This window comes from Accipiter gentilis, chromosome 33, assembly GCF_929443795.1.
Source record: "Accipiter gentilis chromosome 33, bAccGen1.1, whole genome shotgun sequence".
Lineage (NCBI taxonomy): Eukaryota > Metazoa > Chordata > Aves > Accipitriformes > Accipitridae > Astur > Astur gentilis.
In genome coordinates this window covers 11233209-11249226 of record NC_064912.1, presented here as the reverse complement: position 1 = coordinate 11249226, position 16018 = coordinate 11233209, and the positions used below count along the sequence as shown (strand labels likewise).

Below are 16018 nucleotides of genomic sequence, written 5' to 3'. Positions count from 1 at the left end.
CAGACTTCTTTCCTTTTCCTTTCCTTTCTCCGCTTTTTCAGAGTGATGCTCTTCTCTCTTAACTTTACGGCATGAAGCAGCTGAAAGTCTTTGACTAGGGTTTGGAAGACAGATATGGGCATGGCATTTTGAATACCGGCAGCCCTGGTTCTGGTTTGTCTGAGAAGCTACTGAACTGATTTGCTGTGATGGAGGTAGATTTTGCTACCTGCTGGGCTGGTTGAAATATTCAAGCGCATGCTCTGGATGCAGCTGATGTTATTCCCAATGTGTATTAATATCAGTAAGAATAGAAATCTATCATAAAATCGTATTCTGCAAAAGCAGTGTTAATTTCCTTTTTTTCTGTGCAGAAATTTTGCATTTGCTAGCCTCGCCATCTCCGTTGTAGCCATTCCATGTGGGAAGTATGGAATGTGTCTTATCAGACACAGAGCGTGCACAGCAGAGGACATCCAAAGGTTATGTTGTCATCATGTCAAATGGGTCTGTTTATTCTGAGTGCTGTAGAAGCAGAGCTTAATCAGAGCATCAGCCATATGCAGATTTTAAATTAGATTTTACAATAACCACCTGTCTGCTGTTTTGAATCCATCATATTCTTCGGGTTAGAGCTGTGTTTGCTCAGCGACTATACGTGCTGGGAGAATGTAATCTAAAAGCCTTCATGCAACAGTGTAAAAGGTACTTAAATGTATGTATATGTACGAGTGTGCAAGGGAAGCACATCCATCTTACAGCTTTGTGCTACAGTCTGCTCCTAAAGCATGTAGGGGGTGGGGGGGGTGGGGGGAAGGCATTTTTCCATGTAAAAATCAGTAGTATTAGCGAACCCCCCTATGAAACTGCTTTTGCTCCTCTTTTGGGGTTCATAATGCTTATATGTGTCAGCCAAAAAAACGTTGGTGACAAGTGATGCAGCATTTGATCTTTTTCTATCCTAAACGTTTTTAAAGGAGTAAGTACAAACATGCACATGATAGTTATTGAGCGAGCCATGCCATAGTTTTTGTGACTCACAGCATTCTGCCTTAAAGGAGTCAAAAAAATCTGTCTGCAAAGTTTAAGCCTCTCTCCACTACTTTGCAATATGGGGAAAAAAAATAATCCATGTGTTCACTTATTGCAAGCTGCATCAAGGCGGTGGTGAGTCAAGATGAAAAGAGCAACGATATTCAAAGTAAAGGCTGACATTTTAAACACTGGCACTTGGAAAGAAGTAGAATTAAAAAGAATTGGAGAGCAAAAATTGACAAACAACTTGTACCACAGTTTAATCATATGCTCAAAACTGCCTGAAACAAGTAAGTACTATGGGTTTTTTTCTTGCTTATCTCCACTGTGGTAATTATTCTTCTAAAGCGGTAGCTGCTATCCCTGGGGAAAAAGAGAATTTATTCTTTTAATTTGGAATATGGCCCTTCCCACGGAAGTCAATGGGAATTTTTCACCGAATTCAATGAGAACTTATAATGGGCCACTAAATGAGATCATCAACGCAAGAGCTTTCCAAAGCCATCCTGCCCCAGGAGCTCCCTCCTCACCCCAAGGAGCAGTAGCGACCCGTGTTTTTAGGCCGGCCAACACCTGAAGCTGTACGTGTCCCCTTCTCCAGAGCAGGGAGCACCATGCCAGTGTTTTCACCATTCACCCCAGTAAACTGAAATGGAACGGAGTTGTTGTGAGTCAGGGAAGTGCCCTGTAGCACGTGGCTGCGGACCATCCAGCTGGGCTGAGCTGTAAGCCGCTGCCACCTCTTGCCTCCCTCCCTCTATCCAGGGTGCAGCGTAAATCCATGTGCCAGGAAGGTGCCAGAAGTGGAGCCGGAGAGTTTCCCCAGAAGCTGAGGGCAGAAGCCTTTGTTTACAGCAGCATGTCAGGAAGCCTGTCATTTGTGTGGTACCAAGGTGGTGCTCAAGAGGAACAGCCCCGAATCTCCACCTTTCCCGTGCTCTCCCTTTCCAAGAGTTTGACCTCGAAAGAACGTTTCCCTACTTGAGCTCTCCAGGTCCAACCACCCGCCTGGCGGGATTTGCCCATCGCTGGGCCACGTCCCCTCTCGCCCTGCCTCTGGCTAGGACCCGATGCCTCAGCAAAGCGACACGAAGCCAAGCGACGCGACGCTCGGCGTGGTCTGTGGGCTAAAAGCTCGCTCCTTACTGCGGCTCCTCACCTTTGCTCGGGAAGATGCGAGCGTACGTGTTTTAACTTTGTCGGTTCGAGCTCGTAAAACGACTCCAGCCTTGCCGAAACTCGGGTGCGTTGAGAGCATCTCCTCACAGAGCGAACTCTTTGGAGGGGAAGGCTGCTAGAAGAACCGCTTTCTCAGACAAGGCCGCCGCTCCCCGCGTCCCTGCCTCCGCTCCTCCCGCCGCCGGCTCCGCGGGGGCCGGGCCGCGCCGCCCCCGGCCGTCTGTCGTCCTCCCCCCCCCCCCCGCCCCGGGGGGCCAGGAGGGCTTTCCAGCCCTGAATTTCCGCGCCGGGCCCTCTGGAGGTCAGTGTTTGCCCGCGCTGCGGCGGACCTGTTGCAGCCCCGCGGAGGCTCCGCGGGCAGGGCAGAGCAGGGCAGGGCGGGATCCTGCCTGCTCGGAGCCTCCGCCAGCCCCCGCTGTGTGTGTGTGTGGGGGGGTGTGTGTGAGGGGGGGCGGCGGGTCCCCCGGCCCCCGCGCTGCCTTGCGCGGCCGCGGAGCGCCGCAGACGCGTCCCCGTCCCCTCCCGCCCCCCGCCCGGGGCGGTGCCGCACCGCGGGGCGTATTGCGGCGCGGGTGGAGCGGAGCGGAGCGGAGCGGAGCGGCGGGAGGCGCCCCCTCCCCCCACCCCCCCGCTCCGCGCCCCGCGGAAGATGGCGTACATCCAGGTGGGTGCGGAGCCGGCCGCGCTGAGGGGGCCCCCGGGGTGAGCCGCGTCCCTGCGGGTGGGCTGGCTGAGGCGTTGTGCCGTGGGACTCCCGGGGCCGTCTGCGGGACGGGGACGGGGGGTGCGTGTCGTGTCCCGTGTCCCCGTCACCCCCACCCGTGCTCCTTGCCCGGTGCGGGTGCGCAACTTCGGGCTAACTTCTGGGGAGGAGTTCCCGGGGAGGGGGCAGGAGCGGATCCCCGCGGGGAACGGCGGGCAGCCCTCGGCCCTCTCTGCTCTCTGCTGGGTGGGTGGGGGCGTGGAGTGAGGTGGCCGCGGGTGCGCGGGAGCCCGGCCCGAGCCCGCACAAGGACTGCTCGGAGGGAGGAGGGCGCTGAGCCCCGCGGCCAGACCGAGATGCGCTGGGGTCTTCAGCGGCCCCGCGGGGTGGGGGGGGGCAGGCGCCCTGGGCTGCGGCGAGCCCCAGCCTTCGGCGTGATGGATGGGACCCCCCCGGCCCCAGCAGCGTGAGGCTGAATTAAATTTGGGGCTGGCTTAAACCCGGAGCGGTTTATCCCCGCCGGCCCTGCGGTTCCAGCCGCCCGTTTCCCATCTGTAGCCCCGCAGGCTGCCGCCCAGTTTTGAGATAAACCCGAGCGGGGACTCCGGGCGCTGACAGAGACACCCGCCCTCAACGCCACCCGTGACCTCCCTCCCCTCCCCATCCCGTGGCGACGTGCCCCCCCACCCCCCACCCCCCCCACTCGGGGCAGAGCCGCCGCTGCTCCCGGCGGCCGGGGGGGCGGGGGGCGGCGGGCGCTGCCCCCGAAGGGACGGACCGGAGCCGGCCGCGGGTGAGCCCCGCCGGGGGCGGCGAAGGGCCGGGTGGGTGCGGGGCCCCCGGGGGCCCTTCGGCTCGGCGGGGATCTCGAGTGGGGCCGGGCGGGGCCTCCGGCAGCGCCGCCGTCGGGGCCCCCGTGGGCGAGGCGGGGGTACGCGGGTGGGGACGAGGGCAGCGCCCTCCCCGCGGCGTTAATCGCGTTGGGGGGGTGCGGGGGGGGGTGCGTGGCCGGGGGGATCAGTCCCCAGGCTGCGGCACCCGCTGCGGTGGGGCTTGTGAGCCTTCCCTGGGGGGGTAACGGCGGGGGCACAACGCGGTCTGTCACCAGTGGGGACCCCACCCCGCTGCGGCATCCCCGGGACGCCGCCGCGGCCGGTCGTAGCTGGTGGGTTGAGGCGGTTGGGCTGGGTGGCTGCACTGACTCGGAGCAGGCGACCCCCGCGCTGGGCCCAGGCAGAGTGGGGAGACCGGACCCCTGCAGCAGGGTGTGAAGGGGAGATGCAGCGAGGGGATGCACCGGGGGCAGCCGCGGTTGGCCCTCGATGAGGGCTCGCTCATGGCTGGAGGCTCCCAGCTGGGTGGTTCTCTGCTCGGCTGGCTTGGGACATGATGATGCCTCCCTGACCCAGGGGGCTGAGCCCTTCAGGGGGTGCTGAGCGTGTCCCTGCAGCCGTGCGCCCTGGGACCCCCCCAGTGCCTGCTAGCTGGTGCGTCCTCCCCTTAAACCTCTGCCCTTCCCCAGCCCTGACCCTCCCGCCCGGTGTGAGCGAGGTGGATGAACGCAGCTGGTGGTGTTTGCTTTCCTTTCATGGGCCCCTGCATTTGAGCCCTGTATGGCGCTGGTTACTTGTTTACCTCTTACTGCACTGTAATATTTAGCTCTTATTTCTGTCCTCCTGTTTCCTGGTGGAGATTTGTGGGTGGTCACAGACTCACTTTATTACGGTGCCTGTGGGACCGGTGTGTGTGCTCTTGGGGCTGGTGGCACGCAGGCGTGGTTTCGCATCGCCGGTGGCCCATCGTGGCCCGGAGGGCTGTTTGACACAAGCCTACCGCACGTCCCCGCGGGCCATTCGGAAATGCCACTTCCTTCACGCAGCACGTGCTACGGCGTTCGATTGTGTGGCACGGATCCAGCCGCTTCATTTTAGAGCAATTTAAATATTCTCATTGCAGCATCGCTAAACCGCTGTAGCTTTGGCTGCTGTGCTTTGGCTGCAACTTTGCATTAATAAGGAATGATAAAGCCCTTGAAACCATTTAGAATTTTCTTAAACAGTTGGTCCATGGGTATCTGGTAATCACTGTCTTGTCACATTGCACTGCAGCATTTCCCATCTCTTAATCTGTGTTTCTAACAAGTGGTGGCCTTTTCACCAAGCACTGGTTTTCAAGAAGTTTAAAAGGGAGGCTTGCCCTGAAACGTGGTCCATGAGAGAGTTCTTGGAACTAAAGGCAACTTCTGCATCCCAGCTTCTTTATGAAAGGCGGCTCTTGTCCCTGTCGTCAGCATAAAGCTAGAAACCAATTTCTACATGTGGAAGAGTCATAGGGGGGAGGGCTGTTTGTTTTGTGTTGGTTTAGTTGTTGTTTTTTTTGTTTTTTTGTTGGTTTTTTTTTTTAGGGATTCCCCCTTTAGAAAGACAGCCAGGACAATTAGGAAACCCTTAGACATTATCAAGGGAAAGCGATAGAAAAGACATTTCAGCAGGGTCAAGTATAATATTCCAGGGGTGGCTTTGTGAATAAAACACTGGCTTGCGATGCCTTCTTCCTTTACTGTAGATTTTCTCTGTGACTTGGGGGGAGTGGCTGTAGCACAGATTTTCAAACTGGAGTGCATGACTCCAGTTTTAAGCACTTAACTCCTGTTTTTGGTAATCTTCAAGTCACATCTGAGGGTGAGACTGAAGATGCCCAGCTACCTCAAGTCATGTGTACACAATGGAGAATACTCAGAGTGTGGCCCTTCTAGGAATGTTGTTGCTTTTAACAAGTTGGCATTGAAACTATGTTTATATGGGCCGAATCTGGAGGAAAGCCTTTTTTTCCACTGTGACATCTAACTGGAAAATTTGGATATGGTTTGCTGTCAGCAGCAAGTAGTTGCTGCAATTAGAGACAGGTTATTAAAGAAAAGAAAATAAGTGGTTCCATGTGATAGCCCGTTAGCAAGGGGCGATGAGCAGGGTTTTCAAGCACCAGGATCGGTTTGGGAATTTCACTTCTGGGGAGGGAGGAGCAGAGGGAGCTCGGTGGGGAAGGACTGCAAACAGCAGAAGCTGATGCCTGGTCAGGAGACCTCTCCTTCCTCTAACATCTACAAGGTACTGTCTTGCCAGAAATTCAAGCTCATCCCAGGCCGGGGCATGTCATGGCAGAAAATTTAAAGTTATTTGAGCATTGCTAACCTGGTTTTGTCTTTTTCATTTTGTTCCCCTTTGCTTCATCCTGGATGTCTAAAGGACAGTTGGAACCAATAAATGAGGTGAGTTAATCTGATGATTCACTCTCCGCTCTGTCTCCTCACTCCGTCCTGAGGGGATTGTCTCGTATTTTCTGACTCTTTACTGATGTCCTAGATATAAGTAATGCACTGCATTTTGGGCTGGTAATTTATTTATTTTTTTTTGCAATGTTTGGATTTTGTTTATGGAAAAAACTGTGTTTTACTGGAGGAAAAAGAAATGTTCTGCGGAGTCTTCTCTGCAGATCTGCGTTCCTCAGAGGAAACCCCTTTGTGTGGTGTGATAGTGCCCTTGTATTGGCACACTTATGAATACTGCAGATGTCTCAAGCATTTGAGGGGGAATATCTATGAAGAAAATCTCACACGCTTTATCTCTTCAGCTTTATAGGAACATTTCAAGGTCACATACAATTGTAAAGCGACTCGACCCTGGATGTGCACGTGCTGTGCTCTTGCAGCTGCGTGTCTCCCCCCATGACTACGGAGCGATGCCCTTTATTAGCAGTGCCCTTGTGCTGCTTAATGAGCCTTCTTACGAACTGCAGAAGTTGGAGCTGGCGTGGGTGGGAAATGGGCTAAGGTTTGGCTTTCTGCTCTCTTGAAGCAAGCAGAGCTTTGAAGTGGAGGGAAGGCTGTAGGGATGGCATGGAAATGGGGCAGCACAGCAGCCTGTTGCCCCTCCAGTGGGGTGCTCCCACCCTGCGGTTGTAACAGCAGAGGAGCACTGTTACGGGTGATGCTGCCGGTGCCACCATGGAAACCTAAGAAATTAAATAGTTTTCTGGGTCAAGGTTCGTTGAAGGTTCTTCATTAAATTAATCATCATAGCAGAGGGGAGGCATGTGGATAGTGTGCTTTTGCTAATCCATTTCAGTGGCAAGTGTGTTGGGCTGTAATGCTGTATGTGTATGGATCGTACAAGTACTATGTACCGATACATCTACAGGGATGAAATGCGTTCACATTGCTGCGTTAATTAACTAGACCCTTTCCGGATTAAATCGGAGCTTTCGCTCTACCTTCTGGTTTATGTCCTTCTGTTGTACATTTGCCGATCTATTAGTTTGTTGATGTGTGTGAAAGAATAAGCATGTTTCCACTCTAGCATATTGCTATGCCATAGTGTTTTGTAAATCACCCTCTTGCCAACCTACATAATAATACATTGCTACTAGAGGGAAAATACCTGCGGTGAATGCTTATTTTCCTGCCTTGTTATGGCATCAGTGAACTTGGGCTGGTAACTGCATAGCACTTGTCTGTTGATATAGATGGAACAAATATAGTTCTTAATGTTCTGTTGCAGAAACACAAACATAAATACAGCTGAATGTTATTTCTCAATAGCTATTGATGGGTTGTAATCTTGTACTTTGGTTTCCAATGGCTTCAGGGTCTGCTCGCTAGAATCTCGGATCTCTTGCTGTGCCGGTGGACTTGTAGAAATTGTTGTCAGAAGTGTTTCGACTGTAGCTGTTGTCAAACAAATGAAGATGAAGTTGAAATCCTGGGACCTTTTCCTGCTCAAACTCCAGCCTGGCTGTAAGTTTAGATGCACAATTTCCTAGCTTTAACTGAGGAGCAGGGCTGCTCCTCTGTGATGAGAGTATTCATATGGCCATTCACATTCAGAGGATCCCATGTAGAAAGGAGGAATCTCCTGCTGAGGGTGGAAATGTAGGCCACGCAACGGCAAGGTGAAAAAGGGCAGCCCTGTTAGCTCAAATAGTAAGGTTAGTCTTTGTAAAACACTTTTCTGATGGGTATGATGGAAGTTATTTTGTAAGCTAGCATAGCGAGTTGATAATTGGTTTAGCTGTGCACCCTTTTCTAAAGATGCTTTTCATCTTCAGTCCTATTTCTTCTTCAAATGGACCAGCCCTTTGGAGCACTTCAACTTAGCTGAAATGCTGATGAGGTGGTTTTGAAATATTTTCTTATCCTAGTGTGAAGGTGGTTCTCATATAGGCAGATGAAAGGCGTACCTCGTACATGCTCTAAAGGGGAAATTAATTTAAAGTTTCATTTAGCAAGACTTGATCTCCTACATCATCTTAGTACTCTTCAAGATTTCCTCTTGAATCATTAAAGAACAAGAGCAGCAGCACCAGGTTTTATCTGGGGCTTTGATTATGTATTTGCAAGTCTATTACAAAGAAAGCCAGTGAAGTCTTCCCTGGTTTACTCCCTCTCAATTGGGAATCTGCAGCACAGGTGACCCTGTGGAGGCATTAGTGAAACCAAGAAGGGAGCAGAGGTCTCCTGTCTTTTAGTGGTTGCTGTGTCAGCTGGGCTGGGCTGTCTTCTGTGAGAGCAGATCGTTTGATGGACACGGCTTCAGAGTGTCCAGAAGCTGTGGCACAGGAGACGTGTATTTAGTGCATCATACGATGCTCAGAAGTTGGTACCTAGGCACTGAGACACTCAGTGAATTTTATCTGCTCCTGTGAGTACCCACTGTTATTCTGTGTCAGGTCTGCAAGGTCCATGTCTTGGTGCTGCATGAAATAAATTGTCTCGTGTTTACATCGCAGTCTTGTCTATATACTCTTCTGAATCCAGGTAGAATAGGATGGTAATTAATACTGAAGCAATAAAACCAGAGGTGTTCAAGATGTGTTAGAGCGGTTTTTAAATGTGGAGCAGCATATTTAAGAGTCTGATGTACACCCAGAAATGGATTCACCTGCAATTAATGGGAAATGGAAACAAAATCAATGCTAAATAGGAAAGCATTGTGCACAGGAGAACACAGTGATGAGGGTGCAGTATTGGACGTAGAAAGATTGCTGCAGGAACAATTACGTACTTGGGAACAAGTAGCTGGCTTGTTGTGGGAGGATGCTTCAGAGTTTCTCTGGTGTGCTGAGGAGCAGAAGGGACATCATGTGTGTTTGGGGGCGTGGGCTGGTTGTCCCATGGTGTAGTTTTTGACTGCTGGGTCCTTCTGTCTGGCTAAAGGGGAATTGCAAGCATTGAAGCTCTGTTCTTTTGATCTCAAAACTTGGATGTGTGGTGACTTTGCAGGTGAGGTAGACTTTGTCGCAGGCAGAGAACATGGAGACCTTTGGACTCATAAAATGCTCTCTCCAGCCTGTATTGTTTTCCTGCAGTCCCGCTCCATCTGAAAGCCTCTTACGGCCATGCCTCTTATTGGCATGGCCGTAAGCAGAAGACAATGTTCTCTGAAAAAAAAAAGCCCAGTTCTTCAACCGTGTTGTGCTTTATGCTGCACCTACTCATGCTAGCAGCCCTGGGTAGGGTCCCCAGGACCTCAGCCTAGGTCACGTATCCACCTTTCCTTCCAGCTTCAGGTGATCTGGTGCAGTTAGGGTCTCCCTGGTCTGCTCTAGTGCTGAGAGAAGGTGAGTTCCCAGGGGTAATGCCTGAGAGGGGCAGCAGGAACCGAAGAAGAGGGCACGTGAGAGAAGTAGCTTTGCTTTGCAAGGAGGCATGGATGCTGCTGTGCCTTAGGATCACTGAAGTCACCATCTTCTCTGGCACCGTTGCAAATTCTGTGATCTCTAAGGACACCTGTTAACACACGTTGATGTGGAAGCTGGAGATCAGGCTTTGCTTGCTTGAAAAGGCTGTTGGCTCTTCTTCTTGAGCTGAGGTGGACCCAGGGTGGTGCCAGGGAAGATGGCGATGCTTTAAGCTTCCAGGGTGGCTTTTTTGGAAAATGGTGAGGGAACCCAGAAATGAGTCAAGTGAGGAGGGCAGAGAGAGCAGAGGAGATACAGAGAGGGAAAGGAGTCGAGGGGATGTGATTGAGAGGAGAGGGGGAGAAAATGAGCCTGTAGAGGAACAGGAGTCTGCAAGATGAAGAAAGGAGAGTAAAAGGCAGGAGACAGAAACGACATATTTTGTTTGCTGATCAATAGGAGGGCCACACTTTTTGTGTGTGCGGGTTTAAGGTGGAAACAATCCCATGCAGCCTCTGCTGGCTCAGAATTCAGAAGCCAAAGACTTCTGTTTTCACTGTGTTGATCTTACACTCTTAAATCTCTGTATGTGTTTTTGGAGGTAGGAAACAATATCTGGAGTTAGATGTGTGATCAGAGTAAGAGTTTGGAATTGGTCTCAGAATAAGGTGTTTAATGGATATGTTTTTAAGTGCTCAGAGATCTGTGTATGCCAATTGACCCCTTGTCCTTTTATTTCTTTTGTTTTTGAAAAAGGGGCTTTTGGATTCAGTGGAAATCCCTAAAATGGAAGATGGATTTGACACCACCGTATTCTGCATTTAGATGCATGCACTGAATTTGGGAACAAATCAATTTATTGTATTCTCTGCTTGCAACCTGAAAGTGTTTTTAAAATAGATCTAGGTTTTCAGCTGAGATCTTTCCATCTTGCCACTTCTTCATGGGCCCAGGACACCGGTGTAATGCAGAATGCAATTTGCTCCTTCTTTACCTCACCACCCAGTCCCTAGGGGAAAACTGCTTTTATGGTCTTCATTGGCCTACTAGCAAACATCTGCATGCACGTGCTTAATAATCCATCCTTCATTTTTTTGCCTATAGGTTTTCCCTTTGGCAGCTCCGAGACACTTCAATGTCCTGGAAATTCAAGAGAGGGCATTAAAGTTGCAAGTTTAAGCCCTTCCTCTTGGGAGACTGTTGATTTTTCTCACTTTCTGAATTTTTTACAGTGGCAACTTAGGGAAAAAAATTCTTACTGAAGTGAGTCTAATTGTGTTGACCTGAATGCATGGTAGCTTCTTGTTATTTCATGAGGAGTGCTCGCATCCTGGTCTTTGCATAAACGGGCTGGGAGTGAGGGGGTGTGTTGGAGCTGCCCGTTGAGGAATATTCTACACAAACCCCAAAGATAAACAGTGCAGACTGTGAGACTGAATTGAAATCAAGGACGCGACTCCTCTTCCCAAAGGTTCGGATTAAACAGAAACAGCAGCTTTAACCAGAGCCAAAGTTTATTTGAGGAAAAATTATTGTTGGCTCAGTAGCAATTTCCTTACTAAAGGTCATCTGTATGTTATTAACTCACTATTACGTTTACCCGTTGTAGAACATCCTTAATGCCTCTCTTCCTGATTCCCTTTTCACCCTGCCTTCTCTTCGTTCTGTGCATTTGCTTCTCAAACAGAAGTATATCCAAATGCTACCTATGATTGTGTAGACCTGCATTTAGGCATGAAAAAGCTATTTGTGTTCCAAGTACTGATTATATGTCAAACCGTATGATTTGGACTACCTTTAATGGGCTGCAGAGTTGTGCAAATATTGTATGCCCCTTCTAGGATAGGGTTTGGTTTTGATTATTAACAGACTTTTTTTTGATGTGGATGAGTTGTGTGACTCTGAATTGGTGAGATTTGCATGGATCCTGCTGTGAACTTTGTGGATTTGGATAAGAATTTCCAGTTTAAATCTATTTTATATCTGGGGGGCCTTTTCTACGAGTTTGCTGCTTTTTGCAGAATATATTTATTGCTTTACTCCAGTCATTGGTTACTAAGGCAAATGATTCAACATATTTCATTTATACCCAACCAATCCATGCACGTAGAAGGGGTGAATCAGGGGCAAAACTCCCATAGTATTCCCCTTTGCTTTGCTCATTTCATGCTGACGCCCTCCTTCTGATCTGCTGCTATTTTTTGGAGTAGTCTGCCTCATAGATTAACCAAAAGGCTTATTTTGCATGATGCACTACACGTCACGTACCATTGCGTGATTTCATTTCTATTGGCAGCTGCTCCCCTCTGAACGTGCAGTTGGAGACTTTATCTCCTGTAGTTGTTACTGTCTGATCTTGCTCTTCTTTCAGTCAAGGCTGGGAGGTCCTGACTGCTTTTGTGAGCCACTGTGGCTGTGACATGTTGAGGTTTTTAACCAGAATGTTGTTTTATATGAAAACAACATACATACTTTTATTTTTATTTAGATATATATATATAAAATATAAATTTATATATATGAATATATATATATATTAAAACCAAACAAACTGAAATGGGAATTACACATAGACTTCTTTATGATGCAGTCTTCTGTTGAGTCTTCTCAAAGATGCTATAGCTCTCATCAAAACTTACTTTGTTATTTAGAACCTGCCAACTTCCCTGCTCCTGCCGAGACCCCTGGGCAGTAAAATTACTGTCTGGTAAACCTCTCGTTTATAGAAGTGGATAAAAAGAAGCCAGTTATTTTAAAAGGCATGCCAATAAATATCTCTTAATGAATTATATTTATAAGATCGAATTTTCAAACCTTAGTGGCGTACCTGCAAAGCGATATTTTACTGAGAGGTGTGTGGTAGGTTTGAAATGTCTGAACATGGTGGTTTCCCATGCTGGTTCATTCCTAGTGAAGTCAGTGCTTCCAAAGTGTAGCTGTGAATTTACAGCAATAAGCTACTGTTTGGCTTTTGTTGTTTGTGGGGTTTTGTTTTTCTTTCTTTTTTTCTTAAAGACAAATATAATACTTCTGATCAAGATCTGAGTCACACATGCCCATGTGGCCTGTGTCGTGCTCTAATACTGATATAACTCTGTTTGAAAGACAGGCAGAAAGATAAAGAATCTGGTTTTTTACATAGGTCTGAAGTCAGTTGCTCAGCCTTTTGCTTGCCAGATAGATCAGGAGATACCCTGCAGCATCCAGGGATGCACATCCAAGATTAGACCCAGAATACCGGAATGTGTTTTTATTCTGTATAAACTCCTTTTACTCGGTTGAATCACCCAAAGGTCTCTCGTTATAACAGGATAAGCAGCCAAAATGAGGACAAAGATGGAGACTCTGATAATACAATCAGTGAGCTGCCTCCCACTCTTCAGCATGTTTCCCCTGACAGAAGGCGGTCGTCTTCAGATGCATCACGGTCCACTTACAGCCTCACGAGGCGGATTTCAAGTAAGGTCGTCCTTCCAACTTTAATGTAATTCTTGTGGGGAAGAAAAACTGTAGTGCTTGCTCTTTCATCTTTTAGACAGGGAATCAAGTCAAGTTGAAGATACGTTGATTAAAATCTCATCCTGTTCTGCAGGGACGCAATGGAGGGGGCCAGCCCTGTTTTTCTTGCTGAAGCATATGCATGGTAATTCCATGTGAAAATGGACAGGGGGGGGAAAGTGTAGCTGAGCTTGCACTTCAGTGTAACTAAGGGTGCTATTAATTCTTGGCAATGTAATGGTGAAAAGTCCCACTGGGGAGCCTGCTGTGCTGGGCATTGCACAAACACAGAATAGCTGTACCCAAAGAAGGACAGGTTGACTTGCACCTGTAATGGCTTCAGTTGAGTTTCTAACAATCATATTTGTGCATTTCTCTCATTTAGGTTTAGAGTTGAGGAGGCCAAGTTCTCCGTTGATTGACATTAAACCTATCGAGTTTGGAATAATAGGAGCTAAGAAAGAAGTAGTTCAGCCAACTGTCCTGCGAAAAACCTATACCCCAGATGACTATTTTAGAAAATTTGAACCAAGACTGTACTCTCTTGACTCGAATAGTGATGATATGGACTCCTTGACAGATGAGGAGATTTTATCAAAGTATCAGCTGGGCATGCTGCATTTTAGCACGCAGTACGATCTTTTGCATAATTATCTAATAGTGCGAGTCATTGAGGCTAAAGATCTGCCTCCTCCAATTTCTTACGACGGTTCAAGGCAAGACATGGCTCACTCCAACCCCTACGTGAAGATCTGCCTTCTTCCTGATCAGAAGAACTCCAAGCAGACTGGAGTGAAACGCAAAACGCAGAACCCCGTGTTTGAAGAGAGGTACACATTTGAAATCCCCTTTTTAGAAGCCCAGAGAAGAACTCTGCTTTTAACCGTAGTGGATTTTGACAAATTCTCACGCCATTGTGTTATTGGCAAAGTGTCAATGCCCTTGAGTGACGTAGACCTTGTGAAAGGCGGACACTGGTGGAAAGCCCTTGTGCCTAGTTCTCAGGTAACAGAATTTATCAGATTATTGCCACAATTTTTCTCGCTGTTTTTTTGTGTAGTTCTTCGGCTTGTTGGCAAGTAATGTGGTTTCTAATTAGTTGTTAGCATCTTGTTGATATAGCATCTGCTGGGTTGAAATAATGCAAGCCTATAACTGGTCTTACAACAGATAGTGTGAGGTAGAGGAGCTGTCTTTCATATTCAAAGGAGGTGGCATGACAAAAGAGCCTATGTCAGCTTTAACGAGAACAACTCAAGACTGCTTTGGAAGTCCGCACCTTTTGGAAGATCTTTGTTGTCACTGCAGTGGCCTGCATCCATTCCCAGACACTGCAGTGATGGTGTCCCATCTGGGTCACTCCTGTGGTTGTTAACATGATTGTGCTTTTGGGGGCATGAGGGGAACCACTGGTGCCAGTTCAGTAATGATTTGATTCAATAAAGTGTATAGAAGACAAAATCTCTACAGACTTGTGGCATAATGCATGACCAAAAAATTGCAAGGTAGTGGTAGATTTTTCATCATGTTCCTGAAGGAAATAAACTTGCCATAGATTTTGTCTGATGTAAGTGGCATGTTGCTCGTATGCAAGTTTGAGCATGTGTTTTTGCCTAGATTCAACCATCCAATGGGATAGGAAGAGAAGATGTAGAGGGTCTGTGTGTGCTTCCACGTCTGTTCTCAGGAAAGGTCCCTGGTCAGTGCCACCTCCTTGCCAGCCAGGAAAAGAGCTGTTCAATGGGAGGGCCTGAGCTTTGCAACCAGGAATGGCGGTTAGGTACCAAATTTGCTACTAGCAGTATCATTCACATAGCTAGAGGCACAGGACTCCGTAGAAAGCCAGGCTAAGAGCGTGGCATGAGCAGCATCTCAAACGTTTGCGCTAAGGACAGGAGTACCACTCAAGGCTGGTAGAACAGGGTTGCCTCTCCCAGTTCCTTGCCAGCTCTGGGATTGCAATTTCTAAGTTGTAGAGCCTTTGCTGAATCAAAACCATGTGTGAACTTGGATGGTTCACATCTTTGATTTTTATGTGTTCACAAAAGGGTGGCATAGCCAGATTTACTAGATGAGATGAACAGTAAATCATTGACCTCACCGCTGATTTACGGTGTGCGTCTGAGAGTCTGATTTGGAGTGGAAACTTGTAATCAGACACTTGTTGAAGTAAAATCCACCAAGCAGTGCTTATACATGGAGCCAGCTCTGTATGACTCTGGTTTGCCCCCGTTCTGTGTGCCGGGGGGCTGAGAGCACTTCTATCTCTTGCTCAGACCTTCTGCAGTGTGTAAGGGGGGAAAAAAGATCAAGACCCCTGATAACTGCAAGAGAGCTGACTAGATCTGCTCTAATAGAAGTAGGAGCGTTATGGGATTAGCTTGAACAATGTTCAGGCAAAAAGGAAAGTTTTGAAAGTTGTGTGCAAATCAAAATCGTGGGGTCCCTGAGCGTTTCTTTATGTAGGACATGTCCTCATGTCAGTGGGATCTGTAGTGGGGGGGATGAGGGGACAACTGTGTTATGAAGCGGTTCGTAAGGAAAATGAACAAGGACAGATATTCCTGGGCTCCCCCTCACCACCTGGGCCTTTTCCCCCAGATATTCCTGGGCACCCCTCACTGCCTGGGCCTTTTCTCCCAGTGTTTGTTTACAAATGCCTGCAAAAATATATATATATATATATAAAATTATTTTTTTTTTATTAGTGGTTCATCATAGCCTCTGCATTGTGTATCTCAGGACAGAGCTCTCCTCTTTGCATCCCATTATCCTTCTGTGATTCACACCATGCAGCCTTGCTTTTTTTCCCTTCGGCTTTTGCATGGTAAATACTTCTCTGTATTATGTATCTTTTTATTAGTAACGTAGATTCATTCCACAGCTAATGCAAACCTTGATTAGACAAGATGATCTCTGCCTTCGTGTGCCAAGCTCGGGGCCAGCCCT

General features: G+C 48.4%; 1 protein-coding gene across 1 annotated transcript in view; it reads left to right on the top strand.

Annotated features, from left to right (window-relative positions):
* Positions 1-2822: 2822 nt before the first annotated feature.
* SYT17 (synaptotagmin 17) overlaps positions 2823-16018 on the top strand; it is a 40851-nt gene continuing 27655 nt past the window's right edge. The window contains exons 1-5 of the mRNA XM_049791724.1: positions 2823-2857; positions 6147-6164; positions 7540-7688; positions 12882-13030; positions 13455-14074. Of these exons, the coding sequence (XP_049647681.1) occupies positions 2843-2857; positions 6147-6164; positions 7540-7688; positions 12882-13030; positions 13455-14074 (951 nt within the window). The 5' untranslated portion in view covers positions 2823-2842. The remainder of the gene's footprint in view (positions 2858-6146; positions 6165-7539; positions 7689-12881; positions 13031-13454; positions 14075-16018) is intronic.